Source organism: Mangifera indica, unplaced genomic scaffold (assembly GCF_011075055.1).
Source record: "Mangifera indica cultivar Alphonso unplaced genomic scaffold, CATAS_Mindica_2.1 Un_0001, whole genome shotgun sequence".
Taxonomy (NCBI): Eukaryota; Viridiplantae; Streptophyta; class Magnoliopsida; order Sapindales; family Anacardiaceae; genus Mangifera; species Mangifera indica.
The window spans coordinates 1770981-1792245 of NW_025401093.1; the positions used below are offsets into that span (position 1 = coordinate 1770981).

Genomic DNA, 21265 nt, shown 5'->3' on the forward strand with positions numbered 1-21265 from the left:
TGATTTATTGGAACTTGCAAAGGCATTTCTGTCCATGGTCAAATACCAGAGCCAAGTTCAAAATCAGTTTCAATTGATATTTTTGTTTATCTTGTCCGGCTTCTGGTTCCAGGTGTTCTGCTCCAGAATATATTGTGGACCCTCTGCTTCCTTGGTTCCCTGTAGTGTCCTGTCTTTACAGAACCAACCTCTGCAATTGCTTACCTGCTATGCTTGCCATGGGATTTCGTCTGCTGTAGGTTTCTTCTGCAGGATCCAATCCCAGATTTTCCCTGCTTCTCTGCCCAGAATATCTGTCCAGATACTCTCCTGCTTTTTCTGGTCGAATGTAGCAGCTCAAAGTTCATGCTTCCTGGTTTTCACTGCAATAGTATCCTGCCTTCCTTGTACTGCAGTCTGTTCCAGATTTTATTCTTCTCCGGTGCTCCAGTCTGCATGACTGAATTTATTCTTCTACTGCCTTCCCTCTACTGCTTGCTGGGTTCTACTATGGAGATTTATTTTTACTGTGTTCCTCTTGTGCTTTTTTTTCTGGAGCTGAAATCTGCACAACAAAGCTGTCTGTGCAGTTCTCGAAAGAAGCAAGCACTACCAGTCTGCCTGCTACTTTGCCTTTCCTGATCGTGCAACAGCGCAGCCATTTGGGTGAAATCCTGCCAATGTCCAAGCTGCCCAGGATTAGCAGCATTGGTCACCTCATCCTTGCAGTTTTAGTTTTTTTTCCCAGGTGCAACAATTAGATAGAAGCAGGTCTTGCTCTGCAGATTTTCAGTCAGAAGCAGTTCTTGCCCAGGCCATTCCAGAATTTTTCCAGGTGCAGAAGTCGGGCAAAAGCCGACCAAATTATGCAGATTGCGTGCTGGGCTTCTTTCCCTTGTTTCAGCTGCAACTTCGGCCAACTGTGAGACTGCAATTTTTTTTCTTTTTCTGGATGTTTGTTGTTTCTCCTAATCTCTATTGTTGTAAGAACTTTGATAGATTTTCAAGATAGTATGTGACCTTTAGACAGTGTCACTTCTCTTTTTTTATTTTATCTACTACTTCACTTTTTATTTAATGTATAACTTAGTTTCTATTTTATTTTTACAATTTGTTAATTATTATTATTTTTATAATATTTTAGCAATGAAAAAAACTTAATATGTTTTAAATAGAAAATGTGTTTAAATTATTGGGACAAATTCATTTTTTTAGGCTAAAATGAAAAGGAATAAGTTTAATGTAAACACTGTATGAGAACCCTTATAGAAACAAGTAAAAGACTCGTACTTGTTTCTACAAAATCTTTTTATTAGTATTTATACTGCACTTATTCCTGTTCAATTGAGTCTATGAAAGTGAATTCGTTTTAAATGATTTGAACAATTTTTTTTTAGAACATATTAAGTTTTTTTTTTTTTAAATTACCAAAGTATTATAAAGGAATAAAATTAACTAAATTGTAAAAACAAAATAAAAACTAAGTTATGACCATGTTTGAAGGTCATACACGTAAGTTTTTTGGTTCTTCTTGTTGGGAGAGTATATAAACAACAATTGTCTTGCATCAAACATCGAGTAAGTCAAGAAAACGTAGTTTGAAAAAACAAGTTTCAACACTAAGTTACTAATAAAATGAAAAATTTCCTTTAATTATAATATGAAATTAAGTAATAAAAAATTCATTACATCATTTAAAAATAAATACAAAATGTGATTTAAAAGATCGATCCACAATTTACAAAGTACTATCTTAAGTTGTATTAATTGAAAAGTAAATATGAATTAGTAAAACTTAATAATTTTAAAAAATAATTTATTAATTAAAAACTATACTGCCCATAACAAGATCAACAGGTCAATCTATTAAAAACGGACACAACATAACCATTTAAAACATGAGTCGTGTTATAGGTTTAGTATTTTTGTGAATGACACAATTTACAAGACTTACTATTATGTAGATCTTGATCTAACACGGTCCGCAAATATGATGAATTGTATTTAATTTCGTTCAACCCAAATGACATAAACTGCTACCACCTCTAGATTGTATAGTGTAAATTATATTGGAAGGTCAATGAAAACAAATCAGCAATATATGAATTTTGATCTTGTTATAATAATAATAATAATATATAATAATATTTTAGTCGCTAGCCAAATGCAACTTGTAGCTTTTTAATTATTCAATATCTTACAATATCTTCAAGTGGCTCACAATTTTCTTCAGGATCTTCTTGGATTCAATATCTTACAATATCAATAGAAGATACCACCCCACTTAATTTATCGTCGTGGGTTTGTTTCATTCAAAAATTTTGAACTATTAATCTCTAGTTAGAGAATAAAGTGAAAGTTGGAGAAATTAACAACTTGAATGATAAATTCGATGTATGCTGTAGCTACCTGAATCCGAAGATAGTTCTTTCCTTTTCTGAGTGAAGAGCTTGGAAAACGACAGGAATATGCAAATCTATCATATCTGCACTTGCTTTGAGTAAACACATCAACTAATGGAGTGGAACCACCACCTGTGAATTTAAAAAAGTAGCACTCGATCTCACATAAAGTTTGTTGAAATGACCAATTTTCACTCTTTAAATTAAAAAAACTTCAGCACTCGATCTCACAGTTACTTCCTTCCACTCGGAAATTGACATGCCTTCACTTCAATAATCACGAGGACAGTACAAAACTTGGAGACGTGAAGGAGCTGCAATTGAAATGAACAGTAAAATCAGAATAGGAAGGGAAACAGAAGCATAATAGCATAAACATGATTGTGGCATCTTTGGATGTTTGGTTTTCTTTTGCCACACAAGGGCCGAGGGAGAGAGAGCTGACAGCTGAATTGTGGACTCTCATTTTCAGGCACAATAATTGGATCATCAATAGTTAATGACATTGATATTTGTTGCCACAAGATCATCTCCAAAAGCCTTCTATGAGCAATGCAACTAATATGGTAACCCTACATGATAAATATCACCATTTTTCCTCTGCTCTTACATGTCAAGAAAAAGAACAATAATCTGGCTTCAATCCATTTATACTGATTGGTATTCAAAATGTTAATCATATTAGGCTTTTGTCTGCAGCAACAGTATGACTTGCAATTTGCATTCTAAGATCATGTAACTTACCTAATTTCGTCCCTAGAAACTGAACAAATTTTGATTTCAGTGACAAATAGGAAATTTATTTTAGTTAGCACAAAAGAATTGGATTAAATTACATGGAAAAGCATTAATAGAAGTAATAATCCTATACCAAGTCAAAGTTCTAGTGGTTGATGGATGAAACGTAAGGTTTATCTCTCTCCAGTCTAAAATATGGTGCATAAGTTCACATTTCTTATGCAAAATGTACCAGAAAAGAGAAAAGAGTCATAAATGTTTGAGAGAATACTTAATCCAAACATACCCGTCTTTTGGATGATTAGACAACTCACTTTAGATCTTCTAACAGATCTCAAAGTCTATGCATCTTCTTGCTTCTCTGTAAATTCGAGAAATTCCCCTAGGACATATTTATTATCTTTAAGTTCCAACCTGCCAAGAGAGTTTTTTATCTTTTTCTCTCAAAGTGGCTACAATGTACAAAACATATCAAATTTATGATGGAAAAAAATTCAATAAAAGAAAAACCAAACATATAAGAACATTATACTATCTGTTCCGCAAACTTGTGGGATGCAACGTCTGAGACAAGTCAAACCTAATTCTAAGGCTATTCAAACCAACAAATATATACTTAAATTAGAGTCAATGAACAAAAATAATTAAAGGTGAAGGGCACCCTCATTGTTCTAGATTTTGATGTTGCTCACGGTACCAATGCCAAACAGGATCTTGCCTAAGTCAAGCAAGAGTGAGAGACTCTAAGCATATATTTTCAGAGAACAACAAAGAATTAATATTATCCATTGAATTTGAATCCTAATAGAAATTGAATTATAAGCAAGTTATGCATTTTAAAAAGCTAAAATTCAGGGAGATGGACCAGAAATCCTTGGAAAAAAATTAATAATCATAACTTTAACAAGTAATCACAACAAACTTGTTTTCATCACTGTTTATGTAAGTGCTTTAATCTCTACTATTCAGGGTCATCTTTACATACAAGAGTAACATACATATCAGTAACATGTGAACTTGTTTTCATCACTATTTTTGTAAGTGCTTTAGTCTCTACTATTCAGGATCATCTTTACGTACAAGAGTAACATACATATGATGCAGACGATTAGATTGCAGGTTTTACTATCTATGAACAAGGATTTTCTTGATTGCTATATTATCCACCAAGCAGTTGATTGACATAAATTCAATATAACAATATGCAAAAAATAAATAAATAAATAAATAAGCACAGAATATTAAGGTACAGAAAAATCAAAAGAAAAAAAAAACTGTCCCAGATTGGAGCTGTGCTGAGAATGAAATTGAGTTGCTGATTAATAGATTCCTGCATCTCTTTTTCTCCACCACTAAAGGCACCCTTAAGCCAGTCAGACAGCATATTTTTTTGCTCTGGTTTCAATAGTGTCCACTGCTCAAAGGTGATAACCTCAGGCGGAAAATTGTTTGAATAAATGGAGCTAGAAATATAAAACCAAATTTCATAAGTTAATCACTGATAATCCTAAAATATTTTAACAACCAAGTCTAACACAATCAGTACTTCACACTCAGAATATAAACAAAGTTAAGGGCATAACTATCGAAATGGATTCCAAATTATGTAACTTCCTTTTCTGAAATATTTTCAATGTCATAATCAAAATCATTCATCTTTCTCTCAGTGCAACTACTATTTATAAGCAAAAAAAACCCTGTGACTCAAAATATTTATGTTGAGTTTCAGCACTATAATCAACTAGGTCAAGTTCATAACTAAGAAATTTTTCCACCCAAAAATTAGGCTGTCTTCGGCTGCTTCAAACATACAGATGACACATTACATTTATCACCAATAGCACAGGCATAAATTTATTGTTTAAGAAATTTCATCAAAATTACAGTAATAGATACAGGACAATATAAAATCAGTAATTCTGTCATAATGCGATATGCATTCATCAGTTAAAGCAACTGAAAAGTAAATCAAAGCTCCCCAGTTACAGTAGAATATACTACACTGCAATCCTGGGCACACCATTATGGAGATTTAAACACAACCAAAATTTTGGATTAGGAAGTATCACTTTGTACGAGAAATATCCTTCTGGCAGGGCAACTCTCCTTTGTTCAAGATATGATTCAAGAACTGAAGCTTGTGTTTTAACTTCCTCCATCTGAGAAATAGAAATTACAAAAAAAAACAATAAATTATTAATAAAAAATATCTGTGTAGTGTATTTTCCTCTGTGAAGCTATAGGTATCAGAGACTTAAGGACTGGTGAAGAAAACCAAATGAGAAGAAATATTTCAAAATCTAATCAAAACATCTTCTAAAATAATGGAGAACATGTGTTCCATAAAGGAGCTGTACACAATGAAATACTACTAAGCTCACAACATATGGCAACAAGTTTTAAATAATGAAAAACACCATCGTAATACTTTAGATCATTCACATAATTACAATGTCTTTACAAATTAGATTTCCCACAAAATATGAAGTTCAGAAATGAATACGATATAGAATGCTATGCAGTTAATACAGACACAACAACTGCAACAAGAAAGGATCCAAAAAATTTATAGTCTTAAATTCATCATAGATAACAGTGATTGATTTTTAAGAATAGCCATGTTGCACCATCAATACAAGAAGCATGCCTAATTAAGTCACTATAGAAGAGACATATATAATTATGACTTACAGGGTCAGGATAATGCTATCTGTGCCCATGCTGGCCTTCACAAACCCCAGCTGCCATCTCCATTGATTGATACAAATCCTGAAAAATTCTTCACAGAAACCAGCACGGTCTCCCTGTAAGAAAGCATTAATTATATTGCCATGAATGTTGATAAAAGAAATAAAGAATAAAATTAGGAATATGCTACCATAAAAGGGGTAACATATACGTGCAATTTCATTACATGAAATGTCAAACTAGACATTTACAAGTCTATTTTGCCAAACACTCAATTCCTGTTGACATCTGCATTTTTACTTTCCAAATCAACTCATATAAGTACATAAGTTTAAAAAAGTGGCATGGAATTATGGAGTTCACGAAATTTTTTCTTATAGAAAATTCAGTTGACAGTAAATTCTGTGCCCTTCGTTAACTTATAACACCAAATTAATTCAAGCATTAATGTGCCAAAGGAATGGATATTAAAGTGCAAGATTTTAGGTCCCCACCTGAGACTTTCTATCTCACTACAAGTTTTAGCATTACAAATTTAGTAATTCTACATATAAAAATGAATTACACAACAATATAAACGATAAAAATGAAAACTTTACCCTTTAGTAACAGGAACAATATCTACATTCTGTCACGAACCCGTATCCGGATCCGGAATTCGGAGCCCCACGTGTGCCTTAGCTCCATAAAGCCTCTCTAATCTACAAATTTAGTAAAATTAATAAATAAAAAATTAGCTTTCTAATAAGATACCACACAAGCCAAAATATTAATATAATTACGCTTAAATTAGTAGAATTTTTGAGAAAATACTAAAAAAAGAAGTAAAAAATTTAAGCTATTTGCAACTGAGAAAATCGCATTAGAATCGGAGGTTTCGATGTCCAAAGCGTCGTCGCCGTAGAAGATTCGCTTGAACGGTTTGTAAATTACGAGACCGCAAAGAATCTGCACCCACATGGTGGCCGGAATCGGCCATGTTTGGTTTTTCAAAATTCTTTCATGTGTCAATTGACTAGAGTAGACTGACTATCACCTTCATGTTCGGTTTTCTTTTTGATTGCTGAATTATCCTTTTTCTCTTTTTTGGCATAATGCACATGATATTCAGGGAGTATTTGATTTAGATAATGTTTTAAAAATATATTACATTAAAAATATTTGATATAAATTGTTATTATATTTGATAAAATTAGATAAAAATTAATATAAATAATTATTGTATTTGATTAAAAATAACAAAATAATACTAATATATTATTTTACTTAAATACTCACAGATATAATTATTTTAAAATATTTTTATATCATTTATTATATTAATTAAAAATAAGATTATTTATACTTTAAAAAATTAATAAATAAAAATATAATTACTTTGATAATATATTAATACCTAAAGAGGAGGTAGTAATAAGATTCTCTTTTATATTATCTATCAAGTCATTATCTTTAATAGAAAATTATTAAAATATTTTATTATTTATAAACTAAATAAAATAATATAAATAATAAAATATAAATTATCAAAATAATTGTTATTACTCTTTGAGTGAACAACCCCTCAATATGTATCTAAATAAATTTTTAATGATATTTAGGATTTCAAATCCATATCTATGATTTTGTAAATTTTGGTTACAAATAATAATCAAATTTTCCGGCAAGGTAATGAATGTTTCCTCCAAAGTCAATTGTCTAAGGTTCTTAGTCTACGTTGTTTAAATGTGTTCACATTCAATTATCCACCCTTATATTTATCGTTTTCCCATTTGGTGGAAAGTCATCTTATACGTAACAGTTAAAAAGTGGGTTGTAGAAATTATTTTCTACCATCATGAATAGGAGGGCGGTGGAGCTTCTTTATGTGGACAAATTTTCCTCCAAGGAAATAAATGCTTCCTCCAAAGTCAATTGTCTCAGATTCTTAGCCCACCTTGTTTTGTGTTCACATTCAATTACCCACCCTTATATTTATTGCTTTCCCATTGGTGGAAAGCGATCTTATATGTAATACTTAGAAAATGGGTTGTGAAAATTATTTTCTACCATCATAAATAAAGGCGGATATAAATCAAATCGAATCTAAACATTCTCTAGTTTGAGCTTACCTTGTATAAAAAAAATTTAATTCAAGTTCATCAAGCTAACATTAAAGATAGTTTGAGTTCGGTTCGACTTTGACTTAAATTTATAATTTAAATATAGGTTCAATATATATATGTGGCTCTTATTCATGGTTTAAATTTGTGACTCATTGACAAAATGATGTCATTTAACAATTATTTAACATAATTCGAATTAAGTAATTGAGTCAAATTTAAACTAAATTGAGTTATTTCTTTAGTTTATTAGTCAAACTGAGTCAAACTCTGTTTATCTCAAATTTGGCTTGGTTTTAAAATAAATTGAATCTTTTAACTTGAATTCGATTCAAATTCAAACTAAATGAATTTTAACTGAACTAAGTCAATTTTTGAGTCTAAACTGGCTTAGTTCATATCCAACACTAAAGTTAATAAAACCTTTACTCCTAAATTGAACTGTTTAAATACTTTTTGATGAATTTCTTTGTATTACTGTTATTATTATAGATTTAGTGATATTATAATGTCTCCTAAGTGTTCGTGTTAACATGTCTGCAGCCTCAAACAAATTTTCATCCATTTTTTTTGGTAATTTTATTTATTTATTAATTTATTTTATTTGTACTGAATTGGAGGTGTTGTCGGTGTGTTGGAACTCGGCTGTTTTAACGACGGCGTGGAGTAGAGCTAATTTGTCTTTTTTTCTTTTCGTAATGTTTATGATAATAACTTGTTGCGTTCAACGTTTTATTTTTTAAGTTAAATGGATTAAACTTTTGATATTTACCAAGTCTTTCTTCTTTTTAAAAAGGAGATTTTGAAGCAAAAATACATTCCAATTTTGAATATTTAATCTATAGTATTTTTCACTCCTAACTTTATTTCAAGCATATTAGGAGTTCATTCTCTGCTACAGAAAATGTTAAAGCCTTACATATATTAATTAGAAATGTTATGCATGGTGGACTTTTCCACCACATGATCTTGACTTTGGCCATCTTATAATGTGAACGCATTAATGGCGTTGGAAATTTGGTTTGAAAATGCTCTGGAGGGGCGGCCAAGAATTCTACAAATAGCCCCCCTCCTCACTTCATTTTATATGTAATTTCCTTCTCTTCATCCGGAAATATAATTTCTTCTATTGCTCTCTTCTCCTTTCTTCTCACTTCTTCTTCAATCTATTTATCATTTTATATTTGTATATTATATTTATAACATATTATCAGCACAATCAGCTCAGGTATATTATATCTTTTCATTATGTTGTTATACTGCTTATATATTATAAATATGAATATCCCAATTGTGATATCCCAATTATCTTTTAATTTATGTTATACTTCTATTTACTTTTCATTATAATTGTACTCTATTTGAAACCTGAAGTTTGCAAAATTGTAAATCTGGACCTAAAGTCCTGAAACTCTTGAATCTGGACCTGAAGTCCTAAATATTATTTGTAACCTGAAGTTTACAAAATTATGAATTTGGACCTGAAGTCCTGAATATTATTTGTAACCTGAAATTTACAAAATTATGAATCTGGACCTGCAGTCCTGAATTTCATGAATTTGGATCTGAAATTTTGAATATCATTCGTAACCCGAAGTTTACGAAATCATAAATTTAGACCTGAAGTCATAAATATCATTTGTAACTTGAAGTTTACGAAAACCAAGAATCTGGACCAGAAATCCTGATATTATTTAAATATTTATTTTTATTGTATTCCATTTATTTGAATATTTATTTAATTGCATCTTTAGTTATTTGAATCTTTATTTATTTAAATTATTTATATCCGATTTACAACCTGAAGCTTGTAAAATCGTGAGAAAATATATATATATATATATATATATATATATGCGCTCGAAGTCCCAAGTTTTATGATTTACAACTTGAAATTTGTAAAATCATGAGAATACATATATATGGGCCGGAAGTCCCAAGTTTCATCAAAATCTTTATTTTAGAATAATAATATCACTTTTGCAACCTGAAGTTTGCATAAAGTGTGAAAAATATGGACTTGAAGTCCAAAACATAATCATAATACGTATTATAATATTCTGAATACTAATTACAAAACCAGAAGTTTTGTAGATATGAGATAATATATAGACCTGAAGCTTCCAAAATTAATCTCAATATTTCTCCTATAAAATCAACTATTTTGTAAATATGAGATAATATTTGAACCTGAAGTTTCCAAGATTAACTCATATATATTGTTTATAGAACCAGAAGTTTTGTAAATATGACAATAATTGAACCTGAAGTTCCTAAAATTGAATGGATAATATTAAATGGGCTTTTTGCATGAGTCTCTACCTATAATTTGTGAGCCTTGAAAAACTAACTAAATAAAATGTCCCAGAAGGACAAATAGAAGGCTATTATCTTTCGGCATTATATCCCTGAAGGATTGCAAGCCGAAATATGAATATAATGATAAATCCATTAAATTCGTGGAGAAATTTGAAAGATAGATTTGAACATCAGATTCAATAATACTCTCAATGACTCTATATTTAGTATAACTCTGCAATATTTAGAATCTTTTCCTGAATGTGGAAGATAAAATATTCCCCACATTTTATTTTATGCTTATGTAGTAGCAATATCATTCCCTGAAGTGAATATAACTACCAGAAGTAGTTATCATGAGTATGAGTAACTCATCCCATAAGTATTACATCATTCCTTGAAGTGAACACAACTACCAGAAGTAGTTATCATGGATGTGAGAAATAATAGAAATCTCAGTCATACCACCAAAAGTGGATCAAGACTGAGGCGAAGTAAATTATAATGTAGAGTAAACCACAAAATAATAAGTGTGGTTATAAATGTTATTAGTGGTGTACCTGTAATACACACAAACATTGGGTGGATCTATATTAAGTACCCATAAGAATTAAATTTTTGATAAGTTAGATCCTATCGATCTAATGATTCTTGATATTTCAAATCTTCTTTCAAAGAATAACAGTACAGTGACAAAGATGCCCAAGATTTTTATAAGTCCATCATATATATTTTGGAGTTATAAATATTATTTTCTCTTTCAGTATCATGTCCTCTTCCTTTCAATATTTGTGTACATTATAACTAACGTAATTTTTGAATAAAAGGAAATGGACTCCAAAATTGAAGTGTTGACTTCAAAAGCTGATGTGGGATACATGTGTTTGGTGGACAGTGCAACAACGCACACAATTCTTAAGGAAAAAAAAATTTTCTTAACTTTAGCATTAATCGAAGCTAAAGTAAATATCATATCAGGATCAATTGATCTGATAGAAGGCTCCAGAAGAGCTATAATTATGTTAAACAATAGGACCAAATTAAGGATCAATGATGTATTATATTCAAGTAAATCTAGAAGAAATCTACTGAGTTTTAAAAATATAAGAAAAAATGGTTATCATCTTGAAACCATAAGTGAAAATGGTGCAGAATTCATCTGTATACTAGTACTGCCTTCGAAAGAAGGCTTATACTAGAAAAATTGTCTGTTTTATCATCTAGATTGTATTATACAATCATAAAGTCAATTGAAACCTACGCAGTATCGAACCAGAAGTTCGTTGATCCAAAAGCATTTATGCTTTGGCATGATCGTTTAGGCCACCTAGGATCTACAATGATGCATAGGATTATTGAAAATTCACATGGACATACATTACAGAATCATAAAATTTTATTGTCCAGTAAACAATTATATACCGCTTGTTCTCAAGGCAAATTAGTAATAAGACCATCTCCCTCCAAAATTGGAGGTGAATCCCCATTATTCCTGCAAAGGATTCAAGGGGATATATGTGGTTCTATTCATCCACCAAGTAGGCCATTTCAATATTTTATGGTCTTAATTGATGCATCTGCACGATGGTCTCATGTTTGTTTATTGCCTACTCAAAATGTTGCATTTGCTAAACTATTAGCACAAATTATCAAATTAAAAGTACATTTCGCAGATTATTCAATCAAGTCAATACGACTAGATAATGCTGATGAATTTACATTTAAAACATTTGATGATTATTACATGTCTATGGGGATTGAGGTTCAACATCTAGTCCAACATGTCCATACACAGAATGGATTAGCTGAGTCTCTTATCAAATGACTCCAGCTAATTGCACGTACTTTATTATTAAAAGGTCAATTACCTACTTCTATGTGGGGACATACTATATTACATGTTGCAGCATTAATTCGCTTGTGACCTTCTTCTTATCATCAATATTTTCCCCTACAATTGGTTCTTGGTTATCAACCTAATGTATCTCATTTAAGAATATTTGGTTGTGTTGTATATGTCCCTACTGCGTCCCCTCAATGCACAAAAATGGGATTCCAACGTCGTTTGGAAATATATGTTGGATATAATTCACCATCCATTATCAGTTATCTAGAACCATTAATAGGTGATCTTTTTACTGCACGATTTACAGATTGTTATTTTGATGAGACAACTTTCCTGTCTTTAGGGGAAAAGAAAATGCCTCTTGAAGTTAGGCATGAACTTACTTGGTATGTGTCTACCATGTCTTACTTAGATCCTCGCACATCCCAAAGTGAAACTGAAGTGCAAAGGATAGCGCGATTACAAATTATTGCCAACCAAATGCCTGATGCATTTGTAGATATGGCAAAAGTGACAAGATCACATGTTCTTGCTGCTAATGCACCGACAAGAATTAATGTGACTACTGAACAGTCTATTCGAGCTGTGACTGATCAATCTACCTCACACCAAAAGCATGGTAGACCTATTGGATTTAAGGACACTGTTCCTCGAAAAAGAAAGACAAATAATCAAACAAATATCAATCATGATGATTCTAAGATAATTGAAAAATCCATACTCTCTAATATTCCTCCAGAAAAGGTTATGGTCCCTGAAGAGACTAAAGCCCCTAAAGTGGCACAAACCCCTGAAGTGATACAAAATCCTGATGAACAGGAAAATAAGAATATTGAAATATCTTTAAATTATGTTCATATACGAGAGATGTGGAATCATGAAACAATTATAATTGATGATATATTCTCATTTGCAGTAGCTACTGAAATTCTGAATGATGATGATTTTGAACCATATACTGTGGTTGACTGCAAACAAAGACATGATTGACCTAAATGGGAAAAAAACAATTCAAGCAGAATTAGCTTCTCTAGCAAAACGTCAAGTGTTTGGGCCTGTAGTTCCAACACCTCAAGACGTACAACCCGTTGGATATAAATGGGTATTTGTGAGAAAAAGAAATGAGAAAAATGAAATTGCTAGATATAAAGCCAAGCTTGTAACCCAAGGCTTTTCCCAAAGACTCGGTATAGACTTTGATGAAACATATGCACCTGTGATGGATATAATCACATTCAGATATTTAATCAGTTTAACAGTCTCTGAAGGACTGGATATGCGTCTAATGGACGTAGTTATTGCTTATTTGTATGAAAATTTAGACATTGAAATTTATATGAAACTCTCTGAAGGATACAAATTGTCTGAAGCAAAAAGAGTCAATTCAAGAGGCATGTACTCAATTAAATTACAACGATCATTGTATAGATTAAAACAATCCGGACGTATGTGGTACAATCACCTCAGTGAATATTTGAAAAAAAAGGGTTATGTGACGACCCTATATATCCATGTGTCTTTATCAAAAGGTCAGAATCGGGATTTGCTATTGTAGCAGTTTATATTGATGACATAATTTAATTAGAACTCCTGAAGAGCTTTAAAAAACTACTGAATATCTGAAAAAGGAATTTGAAATGAAGGATTTGAGGAAAACAAAATATTGTCTCGGCCTGCAAATCAAACACAATTCAAATGGAATACTTATCCATCAATCAACGTATATTGAAAAATTATTAAAACACTTTAATATGGATAAGACTTATCCTTTGAGCACCCCAATGGTTATTCGGTCTCTTGATCCAAAAAGGGATCCATTTCGTCCTAAAAAAGAGAGATGAAAAGATACTTGGTCCTGAAGTACCATATCTTAATGTCATTGGAACCTTATTATATTTGATCCAATGTATGAGACCGGATATATCCTTCGTAGTTAATTTATTAGCCCGATTTAGCTCTGCACCAACCCGTCGCCATTGGAACGGAATCAAACATATACTTCGTTACTTATGTGGAACTAGAGATTTGAGATTATTCTATTCTGTCAAATCCCTTAAAAATCCTAGTTTGGTTGGATATACAGATGCTAGTTATCTTTCTGACCCCCATAAGGCCCATTCACAAACGAGATATGTTTTTACTTATAATGACACAACTATATTATGACGCTCCACCAAACAGACCTTGGTTGCAACTTCTTCAAATCATTCAGAAAATTTAGCTCTCCATGAAGCCAGCCGAGAATGTATATGGTTACGGTCTGTCATCCATCATATTCAGAATGCATACAGTCTTCCTTCGACAACAGACACTCCTTCCATATTATATGAAGACAATGCAACATATATAGCCCAAATTAGAGGTGGGTACATCAAAGGAGATAGAACCAAACATATCTCACTGAAGTTCTTTTACATTCATGAGCTCCAACAGAGTAAAAAGATTGATGTCAAGCAAATAAGATCCAATGAGAATCTTGCAGATTTGTTCACTAAGATACTACCGACATCAACATTTGAGAAGTTAGTGTATAACATCGGTATGCGGCGGCTCAACAAGCAACCAAGTTAATCCTACTACAAAGAGGGGGAGCGTTCATCAGGCAAAATTTTAAAGTATTGGACAAAAGGTGCATTGTATTCTTTTTCCCTTCACTAGGTTTTGTCCCACTGGGTTTTCCTAGTAAGGTTTTTAATGAGGCAGTTTAAGCACGTCCAATGCCAACTTACAAGACATTTGATAATTATGTTCCTTTGCTTTGGTTTTTATCCCACTGACTTTTTTCTTAGCAAGGTTAATATAATTATCTGTAAGTGGTGGAAATCCAAGGGGGACTGTTATGCATGGTGAATTTTTTCACACATGATCTTGACTTTGGCCATCTTATAATGTGAACGCATTGATGGCGTTGGAAATTTGGTTTGAAAATGCTCTGGAGGGGCGGCCAAGAATTCTATAAATAGCCCCCCTTCTCACTTCATTTTATATGTAATTTCCTTCTCTTCGTCCGGAAATATAATTTCTTCTATTGCTCTTTTCTCCCTTCTTCTCACTTCTTCTTCAATCTATTTATCATTTTATATTTGTGTATTATATTCATAACAAGAAATTGGGTTGTGAAAATTATTTCCTGCTATCGCAAAGAAAAGTAAAATTTACTCCTAAATTGAATTTCTTTTCATAACTGTAATTATTATAGATTACAATGTCTGCTGAATAATGCATAAAGTTGTTGGCATGTTGCTTTCTTTTTGTCTTCTTGTTGACTAACCAAACATTTTAGTCTTTCATCTTTATCTCCTTTAAAATAATTTAATTAAAATTACCAATCAAAACTACAAATGTCCTGTATCTCTTTCAACCTCTCTTGTTTTGATCTCTGAGTTCTCTTTCCTTTTCATTTTTTCCTTCTAATCTGTCTGATACCTATTCTTTCCTTGCGCTTGAGAATGGAAGAAACTGCTGGGAATGCCGTTTTAGAAGTTGGGAAGTGCTTAAGCGCTCCGATTGGGCGTCAGTTTATGTACTTGTACAACTACAAAACCAACTTTCACAATCTTAAAAAAGAAGCTGGAAAGCTGAAGGATGCAAGAGATGAGGTGAAGGCTAAGGTCGTTGCTGCTGAAAATAATGTGGAAAAGATCAAACAGAATGTTAAGGACTGGCAGGGGGATGTGGATTCCACCATCGAAGAAACAGACAAGCTGATTCAAGAGAAATCAAACAGCAGTTGTTTCAACTCGATCACTCGCTACAAAAATGGCAGGAAAGCATGGAAAAAGCTGGACGCTATAACTGAACTTCTTCAGGAAAAAGAAACATTTGGTGAAGTTTCTCTTCCCACCTCTCATGAGGTCATTCGGCTCACTAACAAAGATTATGAGGAATTTGATTCAAGAAGGTCAATTTTCAACGATGTGCTGAAGGCAGTAGATGATCCTGAGGTTGGAATTATTGGGTTTTATGGAATGGGTGGAATTGGTAAAACCACACTGGTCAAAGAAGTTGGTCATCAAGCCAAGAAAAACCAGATCTTGGATGAGGTGGTTTTCGTAGAGGTATCTGATAAACCAGATACTAAAAAGATTCAAGATGAACTTGCGAATCAGTTAGGTTTGGAATTTAAGAAGGAGGCTGAACGAGCGAGCAAGTTGTATGCGAGACTGAAGAATGATAAGAAAGTGCTTGTAATTTTAGATAATATATGGGAACAATTAGACTTGGAGGCTCTCGGTATTCCTTGTGGAGATGACTTTGGGGGATGTAAATTATTGCTGACAGCAAGAGATCTTAATGTATTATGGAGTATGGATTCTAAGAATAATTTCTCGATGGGTGTCTTAAAGGAAGAAGAAGCTTGGAGCTTATTCAAGAAGATGGCAGGTAATCAGAGAATGGTTTCGTATTTTATTCATTCAGATTAATTTATATTACGTGAAATAATAAAAAGTAAATTTACTCTGAGAAATTAAAAAATAATTGTAATAATCGTGCTAATTAAACTCCAAATTTCAATTTCAGTTTTAAAAATAATTTTTTTGAAATTGAATACAAATTTAGTTTACTAGTAAATTAATTAAACATCTTTTTTTTTGTATTTTATTAACCAATATACTTCATAAAATTTCACAGATACTATTTCATTTAAAAAAAAAAAACACACACTCCTTTTTCTTTTAAATTCGAAGCACATAACAGAAATGCTATTAATACTTACGTTAAATGCATGATCTGTAATAAAGAATTTATTATTTAAAAATTTTCAATATTCAAATGGGAACAATTTTATTATATTTGAAGCATATAGAAGACATATCTTTGCCTCTTGATCTAAAATCCAGGGTCCCCCTTGCAGGTGATGTGGTTGATCAAACAAATAAACTGAATTTTCTGCCAAATGATGTATGCAACGAGTGTCGGGGTTTGCCAATTGTCATTACTACCATAGCAAGATCATTAAGAAACAAGAGACATCAATCTCAATGGAAAGAAGCCTTGCGAGAACTAAAAATGCCTTCTCCAACAAAGTTTGCAGGCTTGCTAGAAGAGGAATATTCAAAGATAGCATTGAGTTACAATTATCTAAAAGGTGATGAGCTCAAGAAAACTCTGCTAATTTGTAGCCTAATGGTAAATAATACTACCATTTCAAACTTGTTCAAACTCATTATGAGTTTAGATATATTGGAAGGAGTTAATCTTACTATGGAACAAGCACGAAATAAACTGGAAAGTCTTGTCTGTGAACTCAAGGAATCTTGTTTGTTGCTTGATGATTCAACCAGTGAAAAGTTTTCCATGCATGATGTTGTTCGTTCAGTTGCCATAACAATTGCATATAAAGATCATCATATATTTACAGAGCGAAATGACATAGTGAGGGAATGGTCAAATATAGAACAACTGAAAAAATGCACTAAAATCTCACTTGCTGATTGTAACATAATTAGTGAGATTTGGCCTCAAGGTTTGGATTGTCCAAAACTTGAATTTTTCTGTATGAGGATAAAGGGTTCCTTTGAAATCCCTGAAGACTTTTTCGTAGGGATGAGAAACCTCAAGGTTCTAAGTTTCCTTGACCTGAAGGTATTGTCCTTGCCAACATCTCTTGCTTTTCTCATAAATCTTCAAACGTTATGTTTGGATTATGGGACATTTTCAGATATAACAATAATTGGAGAGTTAAGAAAACTAAAGATTCTTAGCTTGCGACATTGTAAGATTAAACAGTTGGCTGAGGAAATAAGCAAATTGACTCAATTGAGGTTATTAGATTTAAGTGGTTGTTGTAAATTAGAAGTTATAGTACCAAATGTTATATCAAGCTTATTCCGATTGGAAGAATTGTATATGGGTGGATGCTCTATTTCATGGAAGGTTGAAATACTTGAGGAATTGAAGCATTTGTCTAAATTGACGACTTTAGAAATAGATATATCAGATGATCAACTTTTGCCAAGAGACTTCTTTTCCAAAAAATTGGAAAGGTACAAAATATCAATTGGAAATAGGGCTACTAAATTTGGTTGGAGCATCATAGGTGGTGATCATGGGGAGCTCATGTTTCTTGAAAGCTACTCAATAAATAAGCTTGCCACTTTAAGAACATTGAAACTGAATCTTAATTCTATCATCTGGCAAGAGGAATTGCAGTGCTTATCGAATGTTGAATTCTTATGCTTAGAGAAATTGCAAGGTATCAAGAATGATCTCAATGAATTAGACAAGAAGGGTTTTCCTCAGTTAAAATATCTTTATGTCCATAATAATCCTAACATCTTGTGCATTGTTGACTCAACAAAGTGCATAACTCATGATGTCTTTCCACTCCTGGAGTCTTTAATTTTTTTCAACTTGATTAACTTGGAAAAGATATGTTATGGTCTACCCTCAACAAAGTCTTTCTACAATTTAAAATTTATTGAAGTGAAAAACTGTGATAAGTTGGAAAATATCTTCTCATTCTCCAATGCTAGTAGAAGCCTTCCACAACTTCAATTAATTAAGGTGGAAGATTGCAAGAATTTGACTGAGATTTTTGCTGTTAAAAGTAAAAATAGAGCAAACGAGAATGAGGTAATTGATAAGATTGAATTTTGTCAATTACGCTTCTTGACTTTGACTAATCTTCTAAGGATTGCAAGCTTCTACTCAAATACAAATACTGTTTCAACATCGCAAAAGACACATAAAGAATTGACAATTGATTTGGAGTTCAGTGATATTAATTTGGAGGATGAGGAAATTGCTACTGTCATCCCATTTTTTAACAAAAAGGTTTGATTTATGATAGTCTTATCCTAATTTACTATATTTCTAGATTTGGATCTAAATGGACTTCATTTCAGGTTTTATGAAATTTTTTTAATGACATTAAATTTTGGGCAGGTTGTTTTCCCTTGTTTGGAAGAATTAAACCTTGGAGCAATTAATTCTGGAAAGATTTGGGGCAACAAACTTCCAACAACCTCTTGTTGCTACCAGAATTTGAAAAGATTGATTGTGGATGGCTGTCAAAAATTAAAATTTGTATTTCCATCATCTATAATCAAAAGCTTTGAGCAGCTTCAACACCTTGAGATAAGCTATTGTAAAGAATTAAAAGAGATTGTTGCCAAAGAAGAAACAGAGAGTACTACTACATTTATCTTTCCAAGGGTTGCCTTTTTAAAACTAAAAGGATTGCCAGAGCTTACAACTTTCTACCATGGTGAAGACAACTCAAATTGGCAGATGTTAAAGGAGTTGGAGGTGTGTGATTGTGACAAACTAGACATATTTACTTCAGAATATAAGGTACTAAGTCTTTTTTTATTTATTGTTATAGACTTTGTTGAGACAACATCTTGATATCCACATGCGTCTTTACCTAACTATCATTTAAATAAAATTTTTATCTTATTTTTTTATTAATTTAAAGTTTTAATAATTTTCTTCACTCAAAAATTTAAAAAATTACCTTTTCCTCCTTAAAATACATTATGTGTAATGGAGTTTGTCCTCTGATCAAATTGCTAATTTAACTTTCTATTTTTTGTTTTCAAGTTTGAACATTAATGGTCCTCTTTATTGAATTTTTTATTGATTAATTTCCTAAAGCATCAAGCAAATGAAGCAGATGGCATCAAAAACCAATCTTTCAAAATCAAATTATGAAACCAACCAAAATGAAGTAATCCATACAGATAACACACAATCTCCCAAAATCACGAGAAGGATGTGTTCTTCAATTGAATGATATATCAGTAAAATCATTAGAAAAATCAAAATAAAAAAGAATATGAATTAGAAAATTGAGAGAACGAAAACTAAGTAGGGTCACGAACAGTGGCCTTTTGTCAAACACCTGTTGGGCACCAACTACTACTGACCCAAAAAGACCACTAGGGCACGAACGAAAACTAAGTGTGGTCTTTTCACTTTTACTTTTCAAAAAAAAAAACATGGAAAATATTTATTTGTTAACCTTTTGCCAATATTGTTTGCCTTAAATTTTCGGCAAAATAAGTACGAGTCACTTTACCCATGTATTGTTTCAAAATATTTTCATATTCTATTTCTGCTTAAATAAAATACAATATTTTTGTGTCAAATTGTTTGAGAACTTCAACTTTAGCTTTATTTTGTCTAATTTGTTTGCAGATTAACCCCAATTTGGAGAAATTAACCCTAAGCAGAGCAGATGACATGATAACATTGCTGCATCAGTTTCCAGAAAACTTTGGTAGATGTACAATTGAGATCCAACAGGATAAATCTACCAATATTTCAGTTGGCATCCTTCAGAGATCGGTTAAGCTGGAAAACCTCATACTGAGTGACTGTTCATATGAAGAGATATTTACATGTGGAGAGGATGAGAAACATACAAAAATCTTGATGCACATAAAAAGTTTGGAGTTGAGTTATCTTTCTGATGCAAAGTACCTTTGGGGAAAAGGCTCCAAACTAGACTCTCTTCTTCAAAATCTTGAGGTTCTAAAAGTAGGTAATTGTGATAGAATAATAAATGTTCTGCCATCCTCAGCATCTTTTGAGAATCTAACAGTTCTGAATGTATGTTGGTGTTATGGATTGATGAACTTACTCACACCTTCAATAGCAAAAAATTTGGTGCAGTTGAGAGAAATGAAAATTGAAAGTTGCAGAATGATGACAGAAATAGTATCAAATAAGACAGAAGATGTAGCAGCAGAAGATGAAATTGTTTTCAGCAAACTGAAGTTGTTGTCACTTGAAAAGTTAAAAAGTTTGACATGTTTCTGCTCTGGGAGTTATGCATTGAAATTCCCATATTTGGAAGAATTGACTATAGATGGTTGTCCTAAGATGAAGACTTTCTTTGCAGGAAACTTATACACACCAAGTTTACAAAAAGTTCAACAAGATTGGTGGGATAAAGGCAAATGGAGTTGGAAGGGTGACCTAAATACAACTATACAACTACAGTACGAAAAAGAGGTATGTATTTAATTTAAGATTGCTTTTGTTTGAATTTTCTTATTCACCTTCAAACTTGAATTCTTGGCATAAAAATTAATTGAATTTTTTTTATAGAAAAAAATTAATTTAAATTTTTTAATAGAAAAAATATTAAGTTACAAAATTTTAATTTTACACGCACTAAAAATGAATTTTCTTTTATGTTCAACACACAAATTAAAGCTAAATAGTACAACCAATATTAGGATGACAAATTAGTTGTCTACATT

At 31.9% G+C, this 21265-nt stretch overlaps 1 protein-coding gene and 1 pseudogene across 1 annotated transcript; one reads left to right on the top strand and one right to left on the bottom strand.

Moving 5' to 3' along the window:
* Nucleotides 1-4946: 4946 nt before the first annotated feature.
* LOC123205101 lies at nucleotides 4947-6786 on the bottom strand (annotated as a pseudogene).
* An 8392-nt stretch (nucleotides 6787-15178) lies between these two features.
* Nucleotides 15179-21026, top strand: LOC123205102 (probable disease resistance protein At4g27220). The gene is made up of 4 exons (XM_044621916.1): nucleotides 15179-16436; nucleotides 16909-18830; nucleotides 18942-19349; nucleotides 20196-21026. Exons 1-4 carry the CDS (start codon nucleotides 15503-15505, stop codon nucleotides 21024-21026), a joined length of 4095 nt encoding a protein of 1364 aa, XP_044477851.1. The 5' UTR covers nucleotides 15179-15502.
* Nucleotides 21027-21265: the final 239 nt, after the last annotated feature.